The sequence below is a fragment of the Enhydra lutris genome, unplaced genomic scaffold, assembly GCF_002288905.1.
Source record: "Enhydra lutris kenyoni isolate GAN:26980312 unplaced genomic scaffold, ASM228890v2 scaffoldscaffold3, whole genome shotgun sequence".
NCBI lineage: Eukaryota > Metazoa > Chordata > Mammalia > Carnivora > Mustelidae > Enhydra > Enhydra lutris.
Genome location: NW_019154087.1, coordinates 41906320 through 41927600, shown reverse-complemented (window position 1 = coordinate 41927600; position 21281 = coordinate 41906320). Strand labels below are relative to the sequence as shown.

At 40.6% G+C, this 21281-nt stretch overlaps 1 protein-coding gene across 1 annotated transcript in view; it reads right to left on the bottom strand.

Annotated features, from left to right (window-relative positions):
- Positions 1-2019: 2019 nt before the first annotated feature.
- The window catches only part of LOC111156330 (solute carrier family 10 member 6), a 29072-nt gene continuing 9810 nt past the window's right edge, over positions 2020-21281 (bottom strand). The window contains exons 2-6 of the mRNA XM_022517098.1: positions 14551-14669; positions 12529-12617; positions 9835-10010; positions 6795-6952; positions 2020-2430 (exon numbers count right to left, since the gene is read on the bottom strand). Of these exons, the coding sequence (XP_022372806.1) occupies positions 2216-2430; positions 6795-6952; positions 9835-10010; positions 12529-12617; positions 14551-14669 (757 nt within the window). The 3' untranslated portion in view covers positions 2020-2215. The remainder of the gene's footprint in view (positions 2431-6794; positions 6953-9834; positions 10011-12528; positions 12618-14550; positions 14670-21281) is intronic.

Below are 21281 nucleotides of genomic sequence, written 5' to 3'. Positions count from 1 at the left end.
AATGACCATGTACTTAATATCTTCAGAATGGAGCATTGGATTTCACCACTTTGTGTTAGGTGCCTGTTAAAAGAAACAATCTAGAAATCCATTTTTTGTGGATTCTTTAAAGTTCATGTTAATGCTCATTTTAGAACTGGGGGTTTGTGTTAGCGCCCAGCTCCACCGACTCCTTATTGCAGGGATCTAGTATATGTGCTGCCAAAGCGAGCACTTATTGCAGGGATCTATTCCCACTGACTATGACCCTGCCAGCAGGAACCTTCCTGCGTGTTATGGCTGCATGTCTGATGGGCCTGGACACAGCACGGACTAGTTTCTTGACACATAAACATTCATCAGGTAGATAAATGGAATCCTCAAGTAAGAAAGCAGCAGTTGAGAACCAACAAACATGTCACAGTCTACATAGTTCTTTTCCATAGAAATATACTTGTGATCTAATGGGGCTCTTTCTGTACTACCACAATGGCATTCTTAATTGTTGTGAATATGCCACAGTAATCATTACCATCATATTAACCCACAGGTTCTTGGGAATACTTACAAATTAAAATTATAAAGCACTAAATCTCAGACAATATACTTTCTTACACATTTCAAAACTTACAAATAAAAATAGAGAAAAATGGAACTAAGTAGAGTCCACATTATATAGGAAGTTGTATGAGAAAGGCAGCACTTCAAATCAGGAAAGATGAATGATTCAATATATGATGTTGGATCAATTAATTAACCATAAAAAAATTAGATTCTTAACACACCACACAAAAATGTAGATGCAAAATGGAATAACCATTTACATATTTAGTTCATAAAAGTCATAGGAAAATATATGGGAAATATTTCTAATAATGTAAGAAGGGAGGGGGATGGGTTTTGCCTATGACAGACAGTACACACAGCAGAGGGTAAATTTGTTGTGCAAACCCCCAAACAGAACTTCCTGCAAATACATTCTCAAAAAGAAATACTTTCACAATTCATAACCCACACAAAAACATAAAACATTCTAACATTTGACAGACACCAAGGTCAAAAAGCATTTTTAAAAAGACTAATAAAGCTGAATATGTAAAAAATACAAAGCTTCTATATGACAAAAGACATAGGAAAACAAAAAAGATTGAAAGTAGGTAAAATGTTGACAAAACAGGACAAAGGGTCATTATTTGTCATGTGTTACAATGTATCAATCGAAAAGGAAAGCAAATGGAAAGGCAAGCAAAGGACATGAATAGGCAAGTGATCATGAAAAATACTCTACTTCAGTCATAATTTTTAAAATGCAATCTTAAATGAGATATTTTCACAAATTAGAATTGATCATTCTTCAGACTGGTGCAGCTGTGGGAAGCCAGCCCCATTCGGTCTCTGCTGTACATCATTGGACAGCGGCCTGCCCAACATTTTAATGTGAGGTTGGCCTGACATTTCAAGTTGTAGGAAGTGATCCTCTAAAAATACTTGCACAACAATTCAGGTATTTGCAGCAGCATTATAATACCAATAAGTTCAAAGATATTTAAATGTCCACAAATAAGGAATGGTTTAATAAATTACAGTCCTTCTATGCAATGGAATACTTCTGTGAAGCCACTGTTCTAAAGAATGAGGTAGATCAACAAAAACTGACATGACAAGATTCTCCATACTATGTCATTAAATGACTTATGAAACAGTATATATAGAATGATCTCAATGTTTCTTAAAATGATATAACAAACAAAAATTAGAAGGCTATACATGTGCTTATCATTAGAGAGTGAAAATATGGGGCATTCACATTTTAACCTCAAGTGGTCTACACCATATTATATCTATAATCCCAAAAGATTTCCAAGCCCTTAAAAAATAACAACCATTTCAGACATGACCACATTTTTTTATGAGAGCTGTATGCAGTGGGAGGTGACATCTAATCCAGAATGATTTTGCATAACAACAGGAGTTAATCTTCACTGCACGGGAAGACAAGAACACACACAGCAGCCAGTAAACATATTGAGCAACGCCCCCCCCCCCCCCAAAAAAACTCCCTGAAGTAAGTGAAATACATTTTCAAAAATGGATCCAATGACAATTCACAAACCACATGAAAATATAAATATTCAAATATTCCCACAGGCCCTGCCAATGAGATCCACGCATCAGCTCTGCACTGTCTTTACTGGCCGCTGAGGAAGACGGAGACCGGGCAGGCCAGCAACCCTTACTAGGTACAAGAGGTGATGGGGCCGGATGGCTCAAGAGCTGTGTGGAGATCCATCGGCACTGAAGGTCCAGGAGTGAAGGCAACTTCTTCATTCACCTCCAAGAAAGCACTGCTCTCTTTGAGAGAAGCAGATTTCTTTTTATGGCAGCCTTCTGCACAACCTGTGTCCTTTTTTCTGTGTTCCTTCTTCAGTCTCCTCTTGTACATCTTGTATGCTGGGTGTTAAAACATGCAAGTGTTGAAAAATCACTTCAGCAAAGACTAATATAGTGATACCATGTATTTTGGGGCCATGTTTGCTTTGGGTCACATAGGTGTAAACACACAGAAATGAAGGGGGAAAAGAGATGGAAAATGGGGTTCTAGTTCCAAAAGGCAACATAAGCAGGACGCCTGAGTGGCTCAGTTGGTTAAACATGTGTCTTTGGCTCAGGTCATGATCCCTGGCACCTAGGATTGAGTCCCGAATCAGGGTCTCCGCTCAGAGGAGAGGCTGCTTTTCCCTCTGCTTCTGCCTCTCTCCCCTGCTCATGCTTGCACGCTCTCTCTGTCTCTCTCTCCAATAAATAAAATCTTTAAAAAAAAAAAAAGAAGAAGAAGAAGAAGACAACATAGGCAGATCCTAAACTCATCTCCTCCCATAGACACACTGTTTCTCTGGGGGAAAAAACCCTAAAAACAGTCAGAACAACCCCATAACATCAGACAGAAGGGAGGGAAACCACATGAAAGTGGGTAGGAAAGACTGAGATGAAATCTCACCATAAGCCTCACCCAGACAGGGCCACCCACAATCAGGAGGGAACTCAAAACATGGACCTTCTCCCTCAGAAGCCAAGGACTCATACCCCAGATTAGGCACTCCAACTTTTAATATAGGTATCTGAGAAACAAGCCCCCAAAACATCTGGCTTTTAAGACCAACGGGTCTGGAGCACATGAGAACCACAGATCTGTGGTGAATGGAGGAACTGCAAACCAACTGTCCTGCCCCAGGGCCCAGCACAGGAGCAGCCCCTTGAAAAATGCCCAGAACTTTATGTAGAAGAGACTCATTTCTTCATTTTACAACATCAGACTGAGGCACAGAAAAAGAAACCGACATCTAGGTCCAGGAAGAGAGTTCCATAATAAGACAAACTCAAAGAGAGCCATACCAAGACACATTATAATTAAAATGTTAGAAGTTAAAGACAAGAGAGAATCATAAAAGCAGCAAGAGAAAAACAACTTGTTGCATACAGGGGGAACCCCATAAGGCTATCCACAGATTTTTCAGCAGAAACTTCGCAGGCTAGAAGGAATGTCATGATACATTCAAAGTGCTGAAAGGAAAAAACTTCCAACGAGGAACACTCTACCCAGCAGAATTATCATTCAGAAGCGGAGGTGAAATAAAGAGTTTTCCAGACAAGCAAAATCTAAAGGGGTTCATCAACACTTACAAGAAATATTAAAGGGATGTCCTTAAGCTGAAAAGAAAGGGTATTAAGTAGTAACAAGAAAACATATGAAAGTATAAATCTCACTGGTAAAGATAAACATACAGAAAAGTAGTGAATTAATCACTTATAGAGCTAGTATGAAGGTTAAAAGACAAAAGTTGTAAAACTAATCAAAGTAATTAGTTAAGAAATACACAAAATAAAAAGATGTAAAATATGACCTCAAAAAAAAACCAAAAAAAACAAAACATGGAGGGGGAATAAAAATGTAGGGCTTTAGAATGTGTTCAAACTTAGGTTGTTACCAACTTAAAATAGACTGTTATAAATACAAGTTGTTACATATAAGCCTCATGGGTAACCACCAAGCAGAAATCTACAGTAGATACACAAAAAAGGAGAAAGGGGTCTAAACAGACCGCTAAAGAAAGTCATCAAACCACAGAGGAGAAGAAAGGAACAGAAGAAGAAAGGACCTAGAAAGAGCCAGAAAACAATGTCAATGTCAGTAACTCCATGCCCAGTTACTTTAAATGTAAATGGACTAAAGTCTCCGAACAAAAGATTAAAGAGTGGTTGAATAGATTAAAAAACAAGACCCATTTCTATGCTGCCCACAGGAGACTCACTTAAGATTTAAGGACACTGAAAAAGTGAAGCGATGGAGAAAGATGTTTCATGCAAGTAGAAACCAAAAGAAAGCTGGGGTAGCTATACTCACATCGAACAAAATACACTTTAAAACAAAACCTGTAGGGGTGTCTGGGTGGCTCAGTGGGTTAAACCTCTGCTTTTGCTCAGGTCATGATCTCAGGGTCCTGGGATAGAGCCCCACGTGGGGCTCTCTGCTCGGCAGGGAGCCTGCTTCCCTTCCTCTCTCTCTCTGCCTGCCTCTCTGCCTACTTGTGATCTCTCTCTGTCAAATAAATCAATAAAATCTTAAAAAAAAAAAAAAAAACCTGGAAAGAGAGACAAGGGCATTCCCTAATGGCAAAGGGGTCAATCCAACAAGAGGGTATAACATTTATATATATGCACACAACATAGGAACACCTAAATATATAAAGCAAATATTACAGACCTAAAGGGAGAAATTAGCAGCAACACAATAATAATATGGGTCTTTGATACCCCACTTACATCAATGAATAGAATATCCAGACAGAAAATCAATAAAGAAACATTGGCCTTGAATGACACATTAGACCGCATGGGCTTAACAGATATATAAAGAACATTCCATCCAAAAACAACAGAATATATATTCTTCTCAAGAGCTCATGGAACAGTCTCCAGGGTAGAGCATATGTTAGGCCACAAAACAAGCTTAACAAGTTTGAAAAGATTAAAATCATAGCTAGCATCTTTTCTGACCACAATGGTACGAAACTAGAAATCAACTGCAAGAAGAAAACTGAAAATTCGCAAATATGTGGAGACTAAACAACATGCTATTGAAAAACCAATGGGTCAACAAAGAAATGAGAAGTGAAATAAAACACCTGAGACAAAGAAAAATGGAAATACAACATACCAAAACCAAGCTCATAGAGATAGAGAATAAATAGGTGGTTGCCCAGGGCTGGGGGGTGGGGGGTATCAGTGAAGGGAGTCAAAAGGTACAAACTTCCAGTTATCAAATATGTGAGTCATGGGGATGCAATGTACAGCATGGTGTCTGTAGTTGATAATACTGTATTATACAGTTGAAAGTTGCCAAGAGAGTAAGTTTTTAAAAGTTCTCATCACAATGAAAAAAAACCTCTACACATGGGGCAGAAGTTAACTGGACTTACTGAGGTGATCGTAATATTCACAAATATGAATCATTTGTTATATACCTGAAACTAATACAATGTATGTCAAGTATACCTCAATAAAAAAAGGAGGGGGGTACTATGGAGCAAAAGAACTCAGTGTATCAAAATGGCTATCTCTATCTGGAACGGACCATTTGTGAATGAGGTCACTGACAGCTCACGCATACATTCTTTCAGGCCACTGGTGGCTCATCTATTCATCTATTCATTCGTTCAGTCAGTCAGTCAGTCAACCAGCAACACCTGTGGAGTGCTTGCTTGCTATGAGTCAGGTGCTCCCCTGAGTGCTGGGAGATAGCTGGGAACAAGCCTGACATGTTCCTTCCTTCACAATCGCACTAAAGAGAAGAAATTAAAACTTAGATCTAAGACCAGTGAGTTTTACTCTGTGAAGATTTCTCTTTTATTTTGTGGCAAATTTAAACCCCAAGTATTCCTTATGTTGACTGTTACATCAGCAATCAGTGTATAACCAGTCATATCAGTATCAATGAGTATAACTCAGACCCTGTCTCCTGATAACAGTGAAAATTACAATGGTCCAAGAGGAAAATATATGTGTGTATACGTACTGACGTCTTTTTTTAAAAAGACTTATTTATTTACTTGGGAGGGCGTATGAGCAGAGGGAATCTTCACGCAGACTCCCTGCTGAGAGCAGTGCCTGACATGGGACTCAATCTCCCAACCCTGAGACCATGACCTGAGCCGAAACCAAGAGTCAAGATGCTTAACCGACTGAGCCACCCAGGTACCCTCATTGATATCTTTTAAAATTTACTTTCTGTGAACCCACCTAAGGACTGACTCTAAAATGACGTATATTTGGCTTTATGGATTTTTATATATCCCATATATGGGATACCTGTGTATACAAGTGTGGTAATTCAATATCTGTGTATGTTTCATATTTCATTGTTGAAAAATATTTCAGAACCATCCAGCACAATTCTTAGTCACAGAAGCATTGTGAAATAATTGGCATTTGGAAGACTTCATGGCTCTTGATGAAACATAACAAATGTCATTTTGAAGATAAATTATTGCTCCTGGAAACTTATCAAGTCCTAGAATCCAAGTTCTAATAGTACACTGTTTTTTGTGAAGCATGTTTGTTTGTAAGTTTACTTTCACATATTTTAATATTTTTGCTACGAAAGCAAAGGAATGTGTGTGTGCACTTTGTTTTCCCAAAAAAATGGCAGGCTAACAACGTACCACAAGAGTAGCACATGCATGTTCAGACTGAAAAAGAAGTTAGTAAACGGGACTGATGATTTTCAACCAAATCTACCTAATGGGGGCTCTCCTCACCTGCAACAATGAGAAATCCATCCAACAGCTGGAAAAGTCCATAGGCCAACGGGAAACTAAGCATCTGGACCAACTGCTTGGTGGTGAAAGACAGCTGGAGCATGGTGACGCACATCTGAATATTCTGAGCTCCAGTTTCTAAGGAAATTGTCCTGCACCTACCAAGGAAAGCATTTTTCAAAAGTTACTAGCAATAAGGACTCTTCTTAAATTTTTCTCTTCTATATAGCAATAAATGTAAGCTATGAGGTTAGGCCACTAAAAATGTTTACTCATTTAATAATTATTTGCTGAGTGTGTCTGCTCTGCAGGTGGCCTTCCTGAGAGGCACTTCGGAAAAGGACCCTAGGAACCTGCCTGAGGAATCTGGGTGGAAAGATATGATTGACACACAGGAAAGGTCCAGTAACAACACAAGACAAAATATGATCGTGGGTCAGGGAGATGCTATAAAAATTCAGAAAAGTGGCATAAATGGTTAGAGAAGGCTTTAAAAAGGCAAAGGCAGATGAAACGGTGATGGTGGGAGAGCCATTGAACGTGGGACGGTGGCTACAATTAACATTCTAGGGACAGGTATGAGCTGTGCCTACTAGGAGGCAGTACATGTGCCGTGAGCCAGGCTGTGTGGAGTGAGGATTGGAGAGGAGAATGGAAAGGTGAATTAGAGATATGAAACAGTAGGAACGAAATAAAACTTGAAGGTAAACATTAAAACCCTAAATGAAAGCCAATGTCTAAAACCACCTGTCTAAAATTCTTTGGTGAAAGAGTTTAGGAACACAATTTTCCTTCTTTCTACTTTTCTGTAGTTTTCTCATTGCAAAAAGAGAGAGAGAGAAAGAGAGAGAGAGAGAGAGAGATAAGCCTCACTTGAAAAAGAAAAATCAGGGGCGCCTGGGTGGCTCAGTGGGTTAAGCCACTGCCTTCGGCTCAGGTCATGATCCCAGGTCCTGGGTTCAAGCCCCACATCGGGCTTTCTGCTCAGCAGGGAGCCTGCTTCCTCCTCTCTCTCTGCCTGCCTCTCTGCCTACTTGTGATTTCTCTCTGTCAAATAAATAAATAAAATCTTTAAAAAAAAAAAAAAAGAAAAATCAGGAGGGAGTAAAAGGAAGACATTAGCAGGACATCATGGGTTGGGTTAAGCAGTTTCATCTGTCTTCAGTTTATAAAGGGGGTCTTTGGGTTTCTATAGATGGAAGTGAAGAGAGGAAAGAGGTGTTTCAGAATATAAACCAGCATCTCTCTACAAGCTGGTTTGGAATATGGAGGTAACCAGGGGAGGTATAATGTGGGCATGAAAATACTGGTACAGGGCAAGTTCTGCAGCTCTTTTTTTATTTGTGCTTACTCTCTGGCTTGCTTTGCTTTGCTTTCTTTAGACCACTCTCCTTTCAGACCCTACCAATTACTTGAGATGATTAAGCTTCACAGCTGGACCTCAAACCTGGGCCATTCACAAGGCAAATGCAGTATATCCATCTGATCCTTCTCTAGCCATCAGGTATGAAAAAAAACAAGATTGTTAACTACATTTGGCCATAGGAATACTTCCTCTCCAGATTCAGTTATATTTCAACCACTCAGCAGTCTGTGTTCCTGATTATCGGCTTTGCAAAAAACTCTAGTTCAATTCCTAACTCCGCCACATTCTGGCTCTATGAACTTGGTTACGTTACTTAATGTCTTGAAGGATTCGCTCATCTGTAGAATGAGAGTACTAATAATAACTACTTCTCAGGCTTGTAGTAAAAAGTAAATGAGATACCACAGACAGAGTCTTACCCTGTACCTGGGATAATCCTATATGTTCCCCAAGTAGACTAAAAAGAGATTTCTACTACAAAATAAAAATCAAAATGCATACCACTTTCTGTTCTCTTTTACTTAAATCTATCTTTGAAGCTTTTTCATCTCCCAAACTCCACCTCTGAAGTTCAACCACCTAGTTCACTTTTCTTCAGTATTCTTTTTTGACTTCAGAAGTGGTACATACTTATTGGAAACCTCGGGAAATATACCCCAAAAATTAATAAACTAAAATTACTCTTAATCCTACTACTCAAAATTAAACAGTATTAGCATATGGTGTATTTCTTCCAATATTTTTCCATGCATAAAATTCTTTTGCTTTCTTCCACAAAATGGGAATCAAAATGTATCCCATTTTCTATTCTCTTTTAAATTTATCTTTTAAGTATTTTCCAAAAGCATTAAAATTGATGCGTCATATTCCATCACATAGACACACCATGAATTAAGTATCTCCCTATTGTTAGGTATTTAATTGTTTCTATTTTTAGATTTATAAATAACACTGCAATTAACATCCTTGCACATCAATATTCGCATGCTTATCTGAGAGTCCTAGCTTCAGGACAGATTTCTAGAAGTAAAATCACTGAGTGAACAGCTATAAATATGTATAAGGCTATTGATATAACTAAATTGCCTTCCGGTGAGTTTTTGACAATTTATGTTCCCTCCAACATTGTATGTTAATACTCATCTATAGATATAACAACATGGAGTATTACCATTTTTAATATTTCAAAAATTTATAAATTATATGCCCCAACTTGTAATGATAATATGTCAGATAAATTCCTTTCTTATGTCTCCAGTTTGTCCTTTCTCCCCTTGTCCCTTAGAACTAGCACTTTTATAGAATTTGGCATAAGTGTGGATAAATATTTCATCTCTTGAATTTTGCTTATACTCTAGAATGATCTCTATATTTAATGAGACCATCTCACCCCTATCTAATTACCAGAATAAGAAGAGAAATGTGTCCAGATTCCAACACATGGTGTTAACACCCCAATCCTAATCTCACAGATTACAACTTCCCATCAATCTGGCCTTTACTCTCATTTACGTAAGAACTACCATGATCTTTTCACCCTCTCTGCGTTGAGTTACCCTGTTCCGTCCACCTTGTAAGTCAAGACTCCTGACACAGCCAGGCAGCAAAGCCTGCCAGTGGCTGACTGTTTACTTTATCCTCCTCCAAAAAAGTGTAGGGATCATTGAACTGTACCTCTGCCAAGACTGGTGGGTAAGAAGTGCCAGCAGAAAGCCCGTGACATGGCCAATCAAAGGAAAGATGAAACTGATGGTCAGAAGAGTGATGTCTGAATTCCAAGATCCTTTTGCCAACACCACACCAGCAACTGCGACCACCAAAAGGAGGACCCCACCAACAATGGCCCCAATCTAAAGCAAACCAATAAAATACATGTAAACATTATGGTCTTTTAGTTCTATTTTGAAAAGTCCATCACTGTTCTAAGAAGCCAGGAACCTAGGTGTTTTGGAACAAAGAGGGGACTTACCACCAAATCCAATCTCATTTTAGGGAAAAGAAACTTAAGCTCCAAACTGGTCAACTGACTTGGCTAAGCTGGAAACTGGTGAGGCTTGACACAATCTAAGCCTTATTTTATGTATTGTTTGCCTTGAAGTAGAGGATTTTGCCAGAAGGAACGGGTAGTGAAGATTTTCATGGATAGGACAAATTCATGAGACAAGTGAAATCTGGCAATAAGTCTCCAATACCCCACTAAAGGCACTTCTCAGATCCTTCACTGGTAACCTCTTATCTGAAGTCTGCACTGCCTCGCCATCTGCCACTCTCTTCCTACCACCCCCTCGACTGCCAGTGGCTCCTTACTTGATCCCTGCCCTTCTCTCCTCCAAGTGAAATGCACCCATTCTTTATTAGACAATCTGGGCTGACATTAATGTAACATAAATACTAAGAGATACCTCTTTCCTCTCCCAAATGAATACTGTTCTTCCTTGTATTGTTCAGCAAAAACAAGAAACCAACAAAAAGGAATTTCCAATAGTTTGAGTTTTAGATCAGAGAGAAAGGAAGCCAGACCCAGAATATTTGGAGGAAATTAGGACTTTGACAAGCTCCCATTCATACCATGTAGACAACAAAGTATATAGACAACTTAGTACGGCATCAACTGGGATTTGAAATGTTTTGAGGTATAGAAGAAGGTGGTCACGGGGAGCAGAACAAAGCCAAAACAAACCAATGCACCGTAGACCTGCTCCAAGATTATTTTTACTGCTCAACACAAAGACAGACTGGGCCTCTGCTTAATGAGAAGATGCTAGAACACACTAAGAAGTCCTCTGATTGTCAGAATCCCTCTTTGTCTTTCTATCACAAAAGGATTTTAAAGGTTAAAAATTTACCAAGAGCAATGTGTTCAGAAAATATGTCATATCTAAAATTAACAAAGGACCAAGAGCAGATAATGAAACTTTGATTAACTTATCCTAATTTTCTACTAAGGTGCTCCAGAATATTTATGCATATTATTAAATTTTTTTGCCACGCCTCCTATGAAATAGGCAAAAGAAAGGGGTTTTAAATCTGCTCTTTACATACAATAAATGTCACCTACAGAAAATTTACGTGATTTCTCCATTGACACTAAGGGACTAACAGAGGATCTGGAAACACCAAAATTAACAAAACAGAGTACGTGATAGTACTTTATCAGAAATAGAGTATTTGAAAAGTAAGAGGTTCCTGATCACACTCGGTGCTCTTGTTTTGCAAACAAAATTACAGCATACACAAACGCGCTGGCCATTCTCTCCCACTGAAATAACAGTCTCCCACTCAAATGCAATCCAAATGTGCAACACTGAAGCCTTCCTCCAGCTCTCTGTGTGCTTGTCAACCCCTCTTCCCCACTTCATCTCACTGGAGGAATCGTGGGAGTTGTTTCGTCTTGTGCCAAAAGGAGAAAGCAGCAGCCTCTGGCGTGGGTGCGTGGAGAGGCATGTGGGGCTACACGGCAAGAACAATATCCTAAATCCCGAACTCAAATGAACTTAGATGTATTTGTTGAACCTCCAATTAGCCCCAAATGTCTGTTTCTCTGGAAATGTAACATGTAAGTAGGGCATCGTAAAAATCTTCATAAAGCAGCGCATGACGCAATCTTACATCTTCCAAAATGATTCATACTTGGAAAAATCGAAAACATCCTAGGTTGTTGACACGTTTGTTGAGAACGCCTCAACATTTTGTAAAGCTATTCTTATATTTTTAAAAGTCATTTTTAGGTATTTTTAAAAGTTATTTTGGAGATCTTTTTCACACAAGGACATGTGCCTGTTCCTCCAGCAGACAGAGGACAATGCTGGGAAGTCAAGAAGAGGTAGGAGGTTCTAGCTGCCATCACTCCATGGCCAGACTCCTCAGTGCATTCTGCACAATTTCACTTTGACAGTTGTTCACGTGGTCAGCAGCCCCGGTTTGTGTGCACAAACTACAACCCCGGAAGCTTCTTCGGAAATGCTTCTGAAACCACCCCCCCACTTTTTCATGGGCCTACCTTCACCCTGGGCCTCCAGCCCTGCACACCGGACCAGCATTGACCTCAAGAGCACTTGTGTGGAGCCTGGTAAAGACATGGGCTCTAGGTTCTCCCTGGCCACACACACGCCGTAGCTTTATAGTCACTAAAGCAGGAGTCCCACACTCGCCAGTGTGTCCTAAGCCTCAGTGTGTGGGCCGAAGGGAATGACAGAGCATGGCTGACAAGAGCGGAAGAAATAGGGAGGCTAGATCCAAAAACACGTAAGGAAAATTGCTGGGGGTGGGGCTGTATCCGACTGGCCCGTCTGTTCCAGTCACTGTCTCCATCCGTCTTTCCAGTCTCTGCGTGTAAGGATTCATTTACCACCATCAGGAGCTGCTTACCTTGAGAATGATTTTGGATTGCTTAGGCCACCTGTAATTCACATAGATTCCGAAGGCCACGGGGATGGTCAGGCACACAAGGGTGATTCCTGGGGAGAAGAAAAATCCATCAGACAATATCTCCCTCCCCTGGAGTGCCCAGTCCTCAACCATGTCTATTTCCATTAGATAAAGGCTTTAATTAAGGTGCATTTTATTTCTGGATCCGCCTCCAAATGTAAAGAAAGGAAAAAAACCTCTGGAAGACAATGTTTGAAGGGTATACATTATGACTGAATGCCACTGTTCATGTCCCATCATTTCCCTCTCAAAATCCCTCTGATGATGACGTGGAATTTTAGAGACGACCAGAAATGTAAAAATTAGAAAACAGGAGGAGTCGGCAAACTTCTTTGATTGCTACACAAGGGGTCAACCCTCTGTGACCACAGCTCCTATTTCCCCATTTAAAGCCAACAGGTCAATTGTTTCACAAAGTAAAGAATACCTATTGCAGATATAAAAACAGCATCTGTTCCACATACCAAAACAATTTCTCATATTCCGCAAGTGTAGCCAAGTAACCCAAAGGTGGGTGGGCAAAAAATACCCTCTAATTAGCGCAAGTGAATAAAAGCATTGAAGGCAGGCTCCGCAGAGCAGGGATCCACTTGCTTCCAAATCTGGCCAAATGCCTGCAAAACTGGCTGCAAAGTTACATGAGTTGCTCCTAATATGTTGGGTTTTGTTCACAAGTGCCTTTTAGAGTACATTATCTAAACGGAATATGTAAACAACTTACTAATTAGAAAAAGTTGTGCATAAAATTATGATTTCCAATATTTCACTCAAATTTTACAAATTCAGTGGGCTCCAGTGGTTAGGGGAACATGGCTCTATTTGTGTTTTTGAACTGTGGGCCCTGGGCTGTAAAGCTCTCCAAGTGATTACTTGAGACTCCAGACAAGACAGTTTTAAGAATCACAGTTTCAGCCAATTCTCCAAAGACTCTGAGCAAAGGAGAATAACCAGATCATTTCACCAAGGTTTTCTTCCCAGCCTAGTAAGTCGACTGAGATCTCTAGAAAAAGGGGAGAGTTTGGGGCACCGGGGTGGCTCAGTCTTTAAGCATCTGTTTTTGGCTCAGGTCGTGATCCCAGGGTCCTGAGATCGAGGCCGGTGTCGGGTGTCCCACTCTGCTGGAAGCCTGCTTCTCCCTCTCCCACTCCCCCTGCTTGTGTTCCCTCTCACTCTCTGTCAAATAAATAAATAAAGTCTTTTTTTTTTTGGACAGAGAGAAAGAGAGCTCAAGTAGGCAGAGAGGCAGGCAGAGAGAGAAGGGGGATCAGGCTCCCTGCTGAGCAGAGAGCCCCATGTGGGGCTCGATCCCAGGACCCTGAGATCATGACCTGAGCCGAAGGCAGAGGCTTTAACCCACTGAGCCACCCAGGTGCCCCTAAAATCTTTTTAAAATGGGGGACAGAGTTTAATGAAAAATGACGGTCTTGAAAGGAGCTATGGAAGAAATATGGGTATGGTTGTGGCATGAAGATACGCTCTAATGATAGAAAGGAATCATTCATGTTGGATCATTAAAAATGTCAAGGTTCACAGGCCATGGGAAAAGTGGAGTTTGGGGAAGTAAGGTCTCATTAGACCCACTGTGATCCAGTTAACCTTTGGATCTTAACAAGACCAATGGCTTTGCAGTACACTATATAAGCATGTTTTTAATAAGTAACTTCTCTTTCTTTATTTTCAGATGGGAACTCTTGTAAGGTTAAAAGCTTGGATTTTGTCATCAGATCCCTGAGTCAGCATTCAATTCTTCACTCATCAGCAGCACAAACTTGGTAAAGTAACTTAACAGATTCTATGATCCTAAAAACCTAGGAATTGGAACCAGTCATAGAATCTATATAGAAGTGTTGGAGAACGTGTTCATTTAGAAACCCAGAGAGAGGACACGCATAACAAACGCCAGCTCTTATCATTCCCCTCACCATTACTATTACTATTCCATTCCATCAGCCCCATACAGACCTATGTTCTGATACGGGATGGTAAGATTCTGCTCAAGATTCCAGGACAAGGTGTAGACATACAGGCAGAGCGGCATCATTCCCAGAGCGGCCACTGTGGAACAGGTTGTCATGGTGATGCTGAAAGTGAAATTAAAATGATGCTTAAGAGGAGAAGTTTGAGGGTTGCCTGGCTTGCTCAGTCAGTGGAGCGTGTGACTCTTGATCTCAGGGTCGTGAGTTCAAGCCCCACACTGAGCATGGAGCCTACTTTAAAAAAAAAAAAAAGAGGAAGAGTTTGAAACGATGGATTTAAGTTTTGACCAAAAGCAACACCCAAGGGCCTTTGAGATTACGTGAGGCAAGTTACTTGAAGCTCACTCCTGTCTTGTGATTGAACAAATGACAGCTGTATTTGTGGTCTAGAAAGAGATTTCCAGCAGTATTTGATGCTCCTCCATCAACCCATATTTATTTGAGAACCTACTTGTCCTCAGTGTTCTGGTAGGTGCCATAAGGGGTTTTGTTGGTGGTGGTGGTTTTGCTTTATACAGTTTTTTTTCTATTGAGCTATAATTCATAAAGCATAAAATTCATTATTTTAAGTGTTTTAATATATTCACAAGACTGTGCAACATTCTCTATTTCCATAATTTTTTTACCAACCCAAAGAGAAACCCCACCCCTCAGCTGCTGCTCCTCATGCTCCTTTTCCTAGTCCCCGGCAACCAGTAATCCATTTTCTGTCTTTATCGGATTTCCCATTCTGGACCTTTCATATGAATACTGTCATACAATATGTGGCCTTTTTTGTGTGTCTGGCCTCTTTCACTTAGCATAATGTTTTTGAGCTTCAGCCACATTTTATTTTTTTTTATTTTTTTTTAATTTTATTTATTTGTGAGAGATCACAAGTAGGCAGAGAGGCAGGCAGTAGGCAGCCAGAGGCAGGCAGGCTCCCCGCCGAGCAGAGAGCCCGATGCGGGGCTTGATTCCAGGACCCTGAGATCATGACAGGAGCCAAAGGCAGAGGCTTTAACCCACTGAGCCACCCAGGCGCCCCTCAGCCACATTTTAGCATGTATCAGCATGCCATTCCTTTTCATGATAGAGTAATAGTCTATTGCGTGGGTAGACCACATTATTGCTGCCCTTCCATTAACTGAGAGACATTTGAGGAGTTTCCAATTTTTGGTTATTATGAATAATGCAGCTATGAATATGTGTGCACAATTTTTTGTGCAGACATGAATTCAGTTCTCTCAGGTGGACACCAGGAGTGGAATTGCTGGATCACAGCTGAACTTGCTCAGGAAATGCTATTTCCAAAGCAGCTGCACCATTTTTTACACCTGCCATCCATCCATGGAGGTGCCCTGTTAAAAATGTTTGCCTTAGGAACACCTGGGTGGCTCAGTCGGTTGAGCAACCGATTCTTGGCTTTGGCTCAGGTCACGATCTCATGGGTCCTAGGATCAAGCCCCGTGTAGAGCTCCACATTCAGTAGCCGTCTGCTTGGATATTCTCTCCCTCTCCTGCTTCCCCTGTTCTCTTTCTCCCAAATAAGTCAATCTTTTTAAAAAACGTTTGTATTTTTAGAAGTTTGCATAAATATTCATAAGAAATATTGGTCTGTAGCTTTGTGCTTGCATAATTTCTTTGTCTAATTTTGCTACCACGAAATGGAAATAGGGCAAGTTTGCCACAAGGCTAAGCATTTGCCCAGCGTGAAGTGTTATAAATATCTGTCAGAAGAAGTTACCCAAACACCGCATGCACCAAGATTCCAAGGGACGGAAAAGGGACTCCCCAGCACAGATTCTCAGAACAAGCTGGACAGAGCCAGAGAATTTACAGAACCATAGCAAGAAAGAACTGATGTAGGATGCTAGACTCAATTAGAAGTCTGCTTTGAATTCTAATGTTGTATAATCCCATGATTAGAAACAGGAATTGGAGTGGTGAGTTGCAATCAAAAGTAAGATTTCTGGACTCCAAAATGGTGCTGTAGTTGACAAAAGAACTGGTCACTTTGCATCAACCTGGGGGGGGGGGTTACACATTAAGTTAGGGTTGACATCAGGACATGCATCAGAAATATCCTGGGTGGGCAAAGGAAAACTCAGGACCATAGCTGCTGTCAGCACTAGACTTGGGAATCTGGCCATCTTGGGAAGTGAAATGTAGGTGCAGGAGCTGAATGAACCAAACCCAAACAGCCTGACCACAGCCACGCCACACAGCTTTACCGGGAAAACAAATGACAATAATCAGAACAGAGTTTTGGTCTTTGTTAAAGAAAGCTGGAATGATTTCTTTTTTTTTTTTTTTTAAGATTTTATTTATGTATTTGACAGAGAGAGATACAGTGAGAGAGGGAACACAGGCAGAGGGAGAAGGAGAGGGAGAAGCAGCCTTCCCGCCAAGCTCGGAGCCTGATGTGGAGCTCCATCCCAGGACCCTGGGATCAGGACCTGAGCCAAAGGCAGACGCTTAATGACTGACTGAGCCACCCAGCCGCCCCAAAGCTGGAATAATCTCTGATAGACAATTCATTTCTCTTTGCTGTGATTGAGATTGTCTCCAAGTGAAAAGGATAACAAATTTAGTACTGTGAGTCTTGAGGATTTGCAAGTACATTAATCTATAGGAGTAAAAATCCTTTAGAACCTTTAAAGACCTTCTTTCCTTTTTTCTCTTTTTCTTTTTTAAGAAGACGGGGAGGGGCAGAGTGAGTGGGAGGGAGAGAATAAGCAGGCTCCATGCTCAGTGTTGAGCCCATGTGGGGCTCGATCTCACGACCCTGAGATCATGACCCATAAAAACTCTTGACTACCACAGTTTTATTGCATCGTACGGAATGCTATTGCTTCATAAAGTTATATGTTGTTTCTATTTTTTCCAAATATATAAAGCCTTATTTCTCTAAGTCTTTACATTTCTTAACTGGAGAACAGGAATTAGTCACACAGTAAAATGCACAGCTTCGTGCAAGGAGGAAAGCATACATAATGAGAGACCAGGGGCTCGGGGAGCAGACACCCTACTCTGGACAGGGGCGAGGGAGGGAAGCCACAGTGCATGTAGAGAAAGAGCAGAGGAGTGGACGGAGAGCGAGGAGAACATGCTTTTTTTGAAAGCTGAGAAGAAAGAGCCCTCGAATGAAAGCTAAATGCCAGCAGAAGATCAAAAAGGATGAGAGCCCAAGAAGTAGATTTGGGACCATCCAACCTTCCCCCAGTTTTCTATGCCTCCACCTCAGAACCATCCTTTCCTCCACCTCTGCTCCCAACTCCCAAGCGTGGGCTGTCCTTTGTCCTCCTCTGGGTGATGGAACCAGTGAAAGAGTCCGTAAAATTAGGGGAACTAGGTAAATGGACATCAGATGTCCTTCAGGCCAATACAATATTTTTTAATTGCAGGGCAAAATTATACAACCTGTCTAAGCATGTACAAACTGTCTCTAGACAGTTAATGCTGCTCTATTTGATGAGGTGAGGCAAATAGAGCATCACATAACACAACCCGGGGGTAGAGCTAGATAGAGTCTGTCCACCTCAACTCCGGATCCAGGAGTCTGGAAACCTTTGAAGAGTCATTGTTTGAGTGCTCACCGAAGACTGCCTTGAGCACAGTACACGCCCACTCTGCGTCCCAGGCACAAATGGCCAAGAGACTGAGAGGCACACCACTTCCCAGCCTACCTCGGGAGCGCACCTTTATGGGAAACTGATTAGCACGGCTCCCAATCTGAAGATTCAGGATTTTTTCTATCAGATTCTACATTGAGGGGCTTTGCTGTAAATATAGTATGATGCATACATGGCTTGGGGATATTGAAAGCATTTTCCACCCAAACCTGGCTGGCCATGGGCTTATCCTTTCTCAGTGCTGCGGTGTAGCTCTCTGCACTAAGAATGTTCATCCTGGAGGAACAGCTGGCATTGCCCTCTAGACATTTTTATTGGCCTTACCTCATATACCATATCCTACACCAGTGCTTGTTACCTATCGATGTGTGGCAGGCTGGCTAACTGTGAGTTGCTTGAGGACAAGGACCTTATTGGCTTTGAATCTGGCAGTCTTATGCTATGGCACATTGGAGGAGCTCTTTAAATAATTACTGAATAGGGACGCCTGGGTGGCTCAGTCGGTTAAGCCGCTGCCTTCAGCTCAGGTCATGATCCCAGGATCCTGGGATCGAGTCCCATGTGGGGTTCCTTGCTCAGCAGGGATCCTGCTTCTCTCTCTGCCTCTGCCTGCTTGTGCTCACTCTCTCTCTCTGACAAATAAATAAATACATAAAATCTTAAAAAAAAAATAATTACTGAATAAATGTATGAATCAAAGAATGAACCAATGTGTCAGTACCTTGGTGCTAGGACAATGCTCTCTCTCTGCCTTCCACCTATGTCATGTATCTGAAAGTGAACCTTGAAAATCTTAGTGAAATGATCCCTTCACACTGAATTGCAGTGGCAAACATCTCAGTAGTAACCCAGAAAAAGAGAAATTTTCTACTAAATAACTAAAATCAAGCTTTTTCAATTACAAATGTAAATAACATTTTAAGGAGCAAATATTTAGCTGATGGGTACGCTTTTCAGAATCCAGACTTAGGGGGCACCTGGGTGGCTCAGTCGGTTAAGTGCCTGCCTTCGGCTCAGGTCCTGGGATTGAGCCCCCTCTGGGGCTGCCTACTCAGCAAGGAGACTGCTTCTCCCTCTCCCTCTGCCTCTCACCTCCTGCCCCCCACTCATGCTTTCTATGTCTCTCAAATAAATAAAATCTTTAAAAATTTTTTTAATTTAAAAAAATAGAGAAACCCAGACCTAGGTCATTCACAAGTGATTGTATATTTCCCTTCTCTTATTTCTTTCAATCGGTCCTCCTATTTTCTTTTTTAGTTTCTTGTTTCCTTAAGTTTTTCTTTTACACACTCCTATTTTATAGTTGCTTGTTCAATGAATAGAGGCTTTTTCTTTCTTTCTTTTTAGCTTTGTTTTTTCTTTTTAAAGCAATCACACAGTACACCTTACTCTGCGGCTTGGTTGCTTTTTTCCTCCCCTTAATCATAGATATCCCTTCAGGGCAATACATGTAGCTTAAATTCTTACACTTAAAGAATGCAGAGTACACCGTAATCTAAATATGCCATGTCTTCAATCACTTCATTAGTGATGAATAAATTGCTTTGAGTGCTTTTCCACTATAAACAAAGTTATGATAAACATTCTTATATGAATTTCACTTGAAATAATTCTTTTATTTCTGTAGAATAGATTCCTCAAAACGGAATTGCTATGTCAAAGGTCTGTTTTTTATTTCAACAGATACCACCATATTATTTTCCAAAAAGACTGTTACTTTCACAATCTTGCCCAGTACTGGATACAATCAATCCCTTTTAATTCTCATGAGAACATTGAAAATTACACCTGTTAAGGCGCCTGGGTGGCTCAGTTGGTTAAGTGACTGCCTTTGGCTCAGGTCATGATCCTGGAGTTCCAGGATCTAGTCCTGCATCTGGCTCCCTGCTCAGTGGGGAGTCTGCTTCTCCCTCTGACCCTCCCCCCTCTCATGTGTTCTCTCTCTCATTCTCTCTCTCGAATAAATAAATAAAATCTAAAAACAAAACAAAACAAAAAACAAAACAGAAAAATACACCTGTTATTTTATTATATACCTGACCCTCTATGAGCTTGTGCTTTCTTTCATATTTACTGACCTCTTGGATGTCCTCTGTAAACAGCTTTGTCTGTCTGACTTTTTCTTCTCTACTTGTAGGAGCTCTTTTAAAATTAGAGCGTGTATCATCATGTATAATACAAATAGCGTCTGCAAACTTACTGTATGTTTTTGACTATACTCATGGCAATACAATGAGATACTCGTATCTGTCCATTTTTTTAAAAGATTGTATTTACTTGACAGAGAGCGAAACAGCAAGAGAGGGAACACAAGCAGGGGGAGTGGGAGAGGGAGAAGCAGGCTTCCTGATGCAGGGCTCTATCCCAGGACCCCAGGATCATGACCTGAGCCAAAGGCATACACTTAAAGACTGAGCCACCCAGGCGCCATTTTTTTAATGGCTTCTGAGATTTTCTTGTTAAAGATTTCTTCCTATCCTAAGGGTATTCAAATGTTGTCCCCACTTCTTACTTTTTTATAGGTTGATATTTTATATTTATATTTTTAGCTCATTTAACATATTTTATATGGTGGAAGGTCTGAGGCTAATCTATGTCTTCTATATTGAGGGGCAAGTACATCAATACTATTCTTTTTTTTTTTTTTAAGATTTTTATTTATTTGACAGACAGATCACAAGTAGGCAGAGAGGCAGGCAGACAGAGAGAGGAGGAGAAGGAGGCAGGCTCCCTGCTGAGCAGAGAGTCCGATGTGAGGCTCGATCCCAGGATCCTGAGATCATGACCTGAGCCAAAGGCAAAGGCTTTAACCACTGAGCCACCCAGGCGCCCCAATACTATTCTTTAAATAAGTAATTTTCCAGTAAATTGAAGCGCCAACCTCCTTATATGTTAAATGTCCAAAAGTATTCAATGTATTTTTTTCCTAAGCAAATACCAGACTCCTAATCACATTGTTTTCATAGTGTGTTTTCACATAGAACAAATTAATAGATTTTCACATAGAACAAATTAATAGATTTTCACATAGAACAAACTAGAACAAATACTTCCACTTAAATTTTTTTTTAAGATTTTATTTATTTATTTGACAGACAGAGAT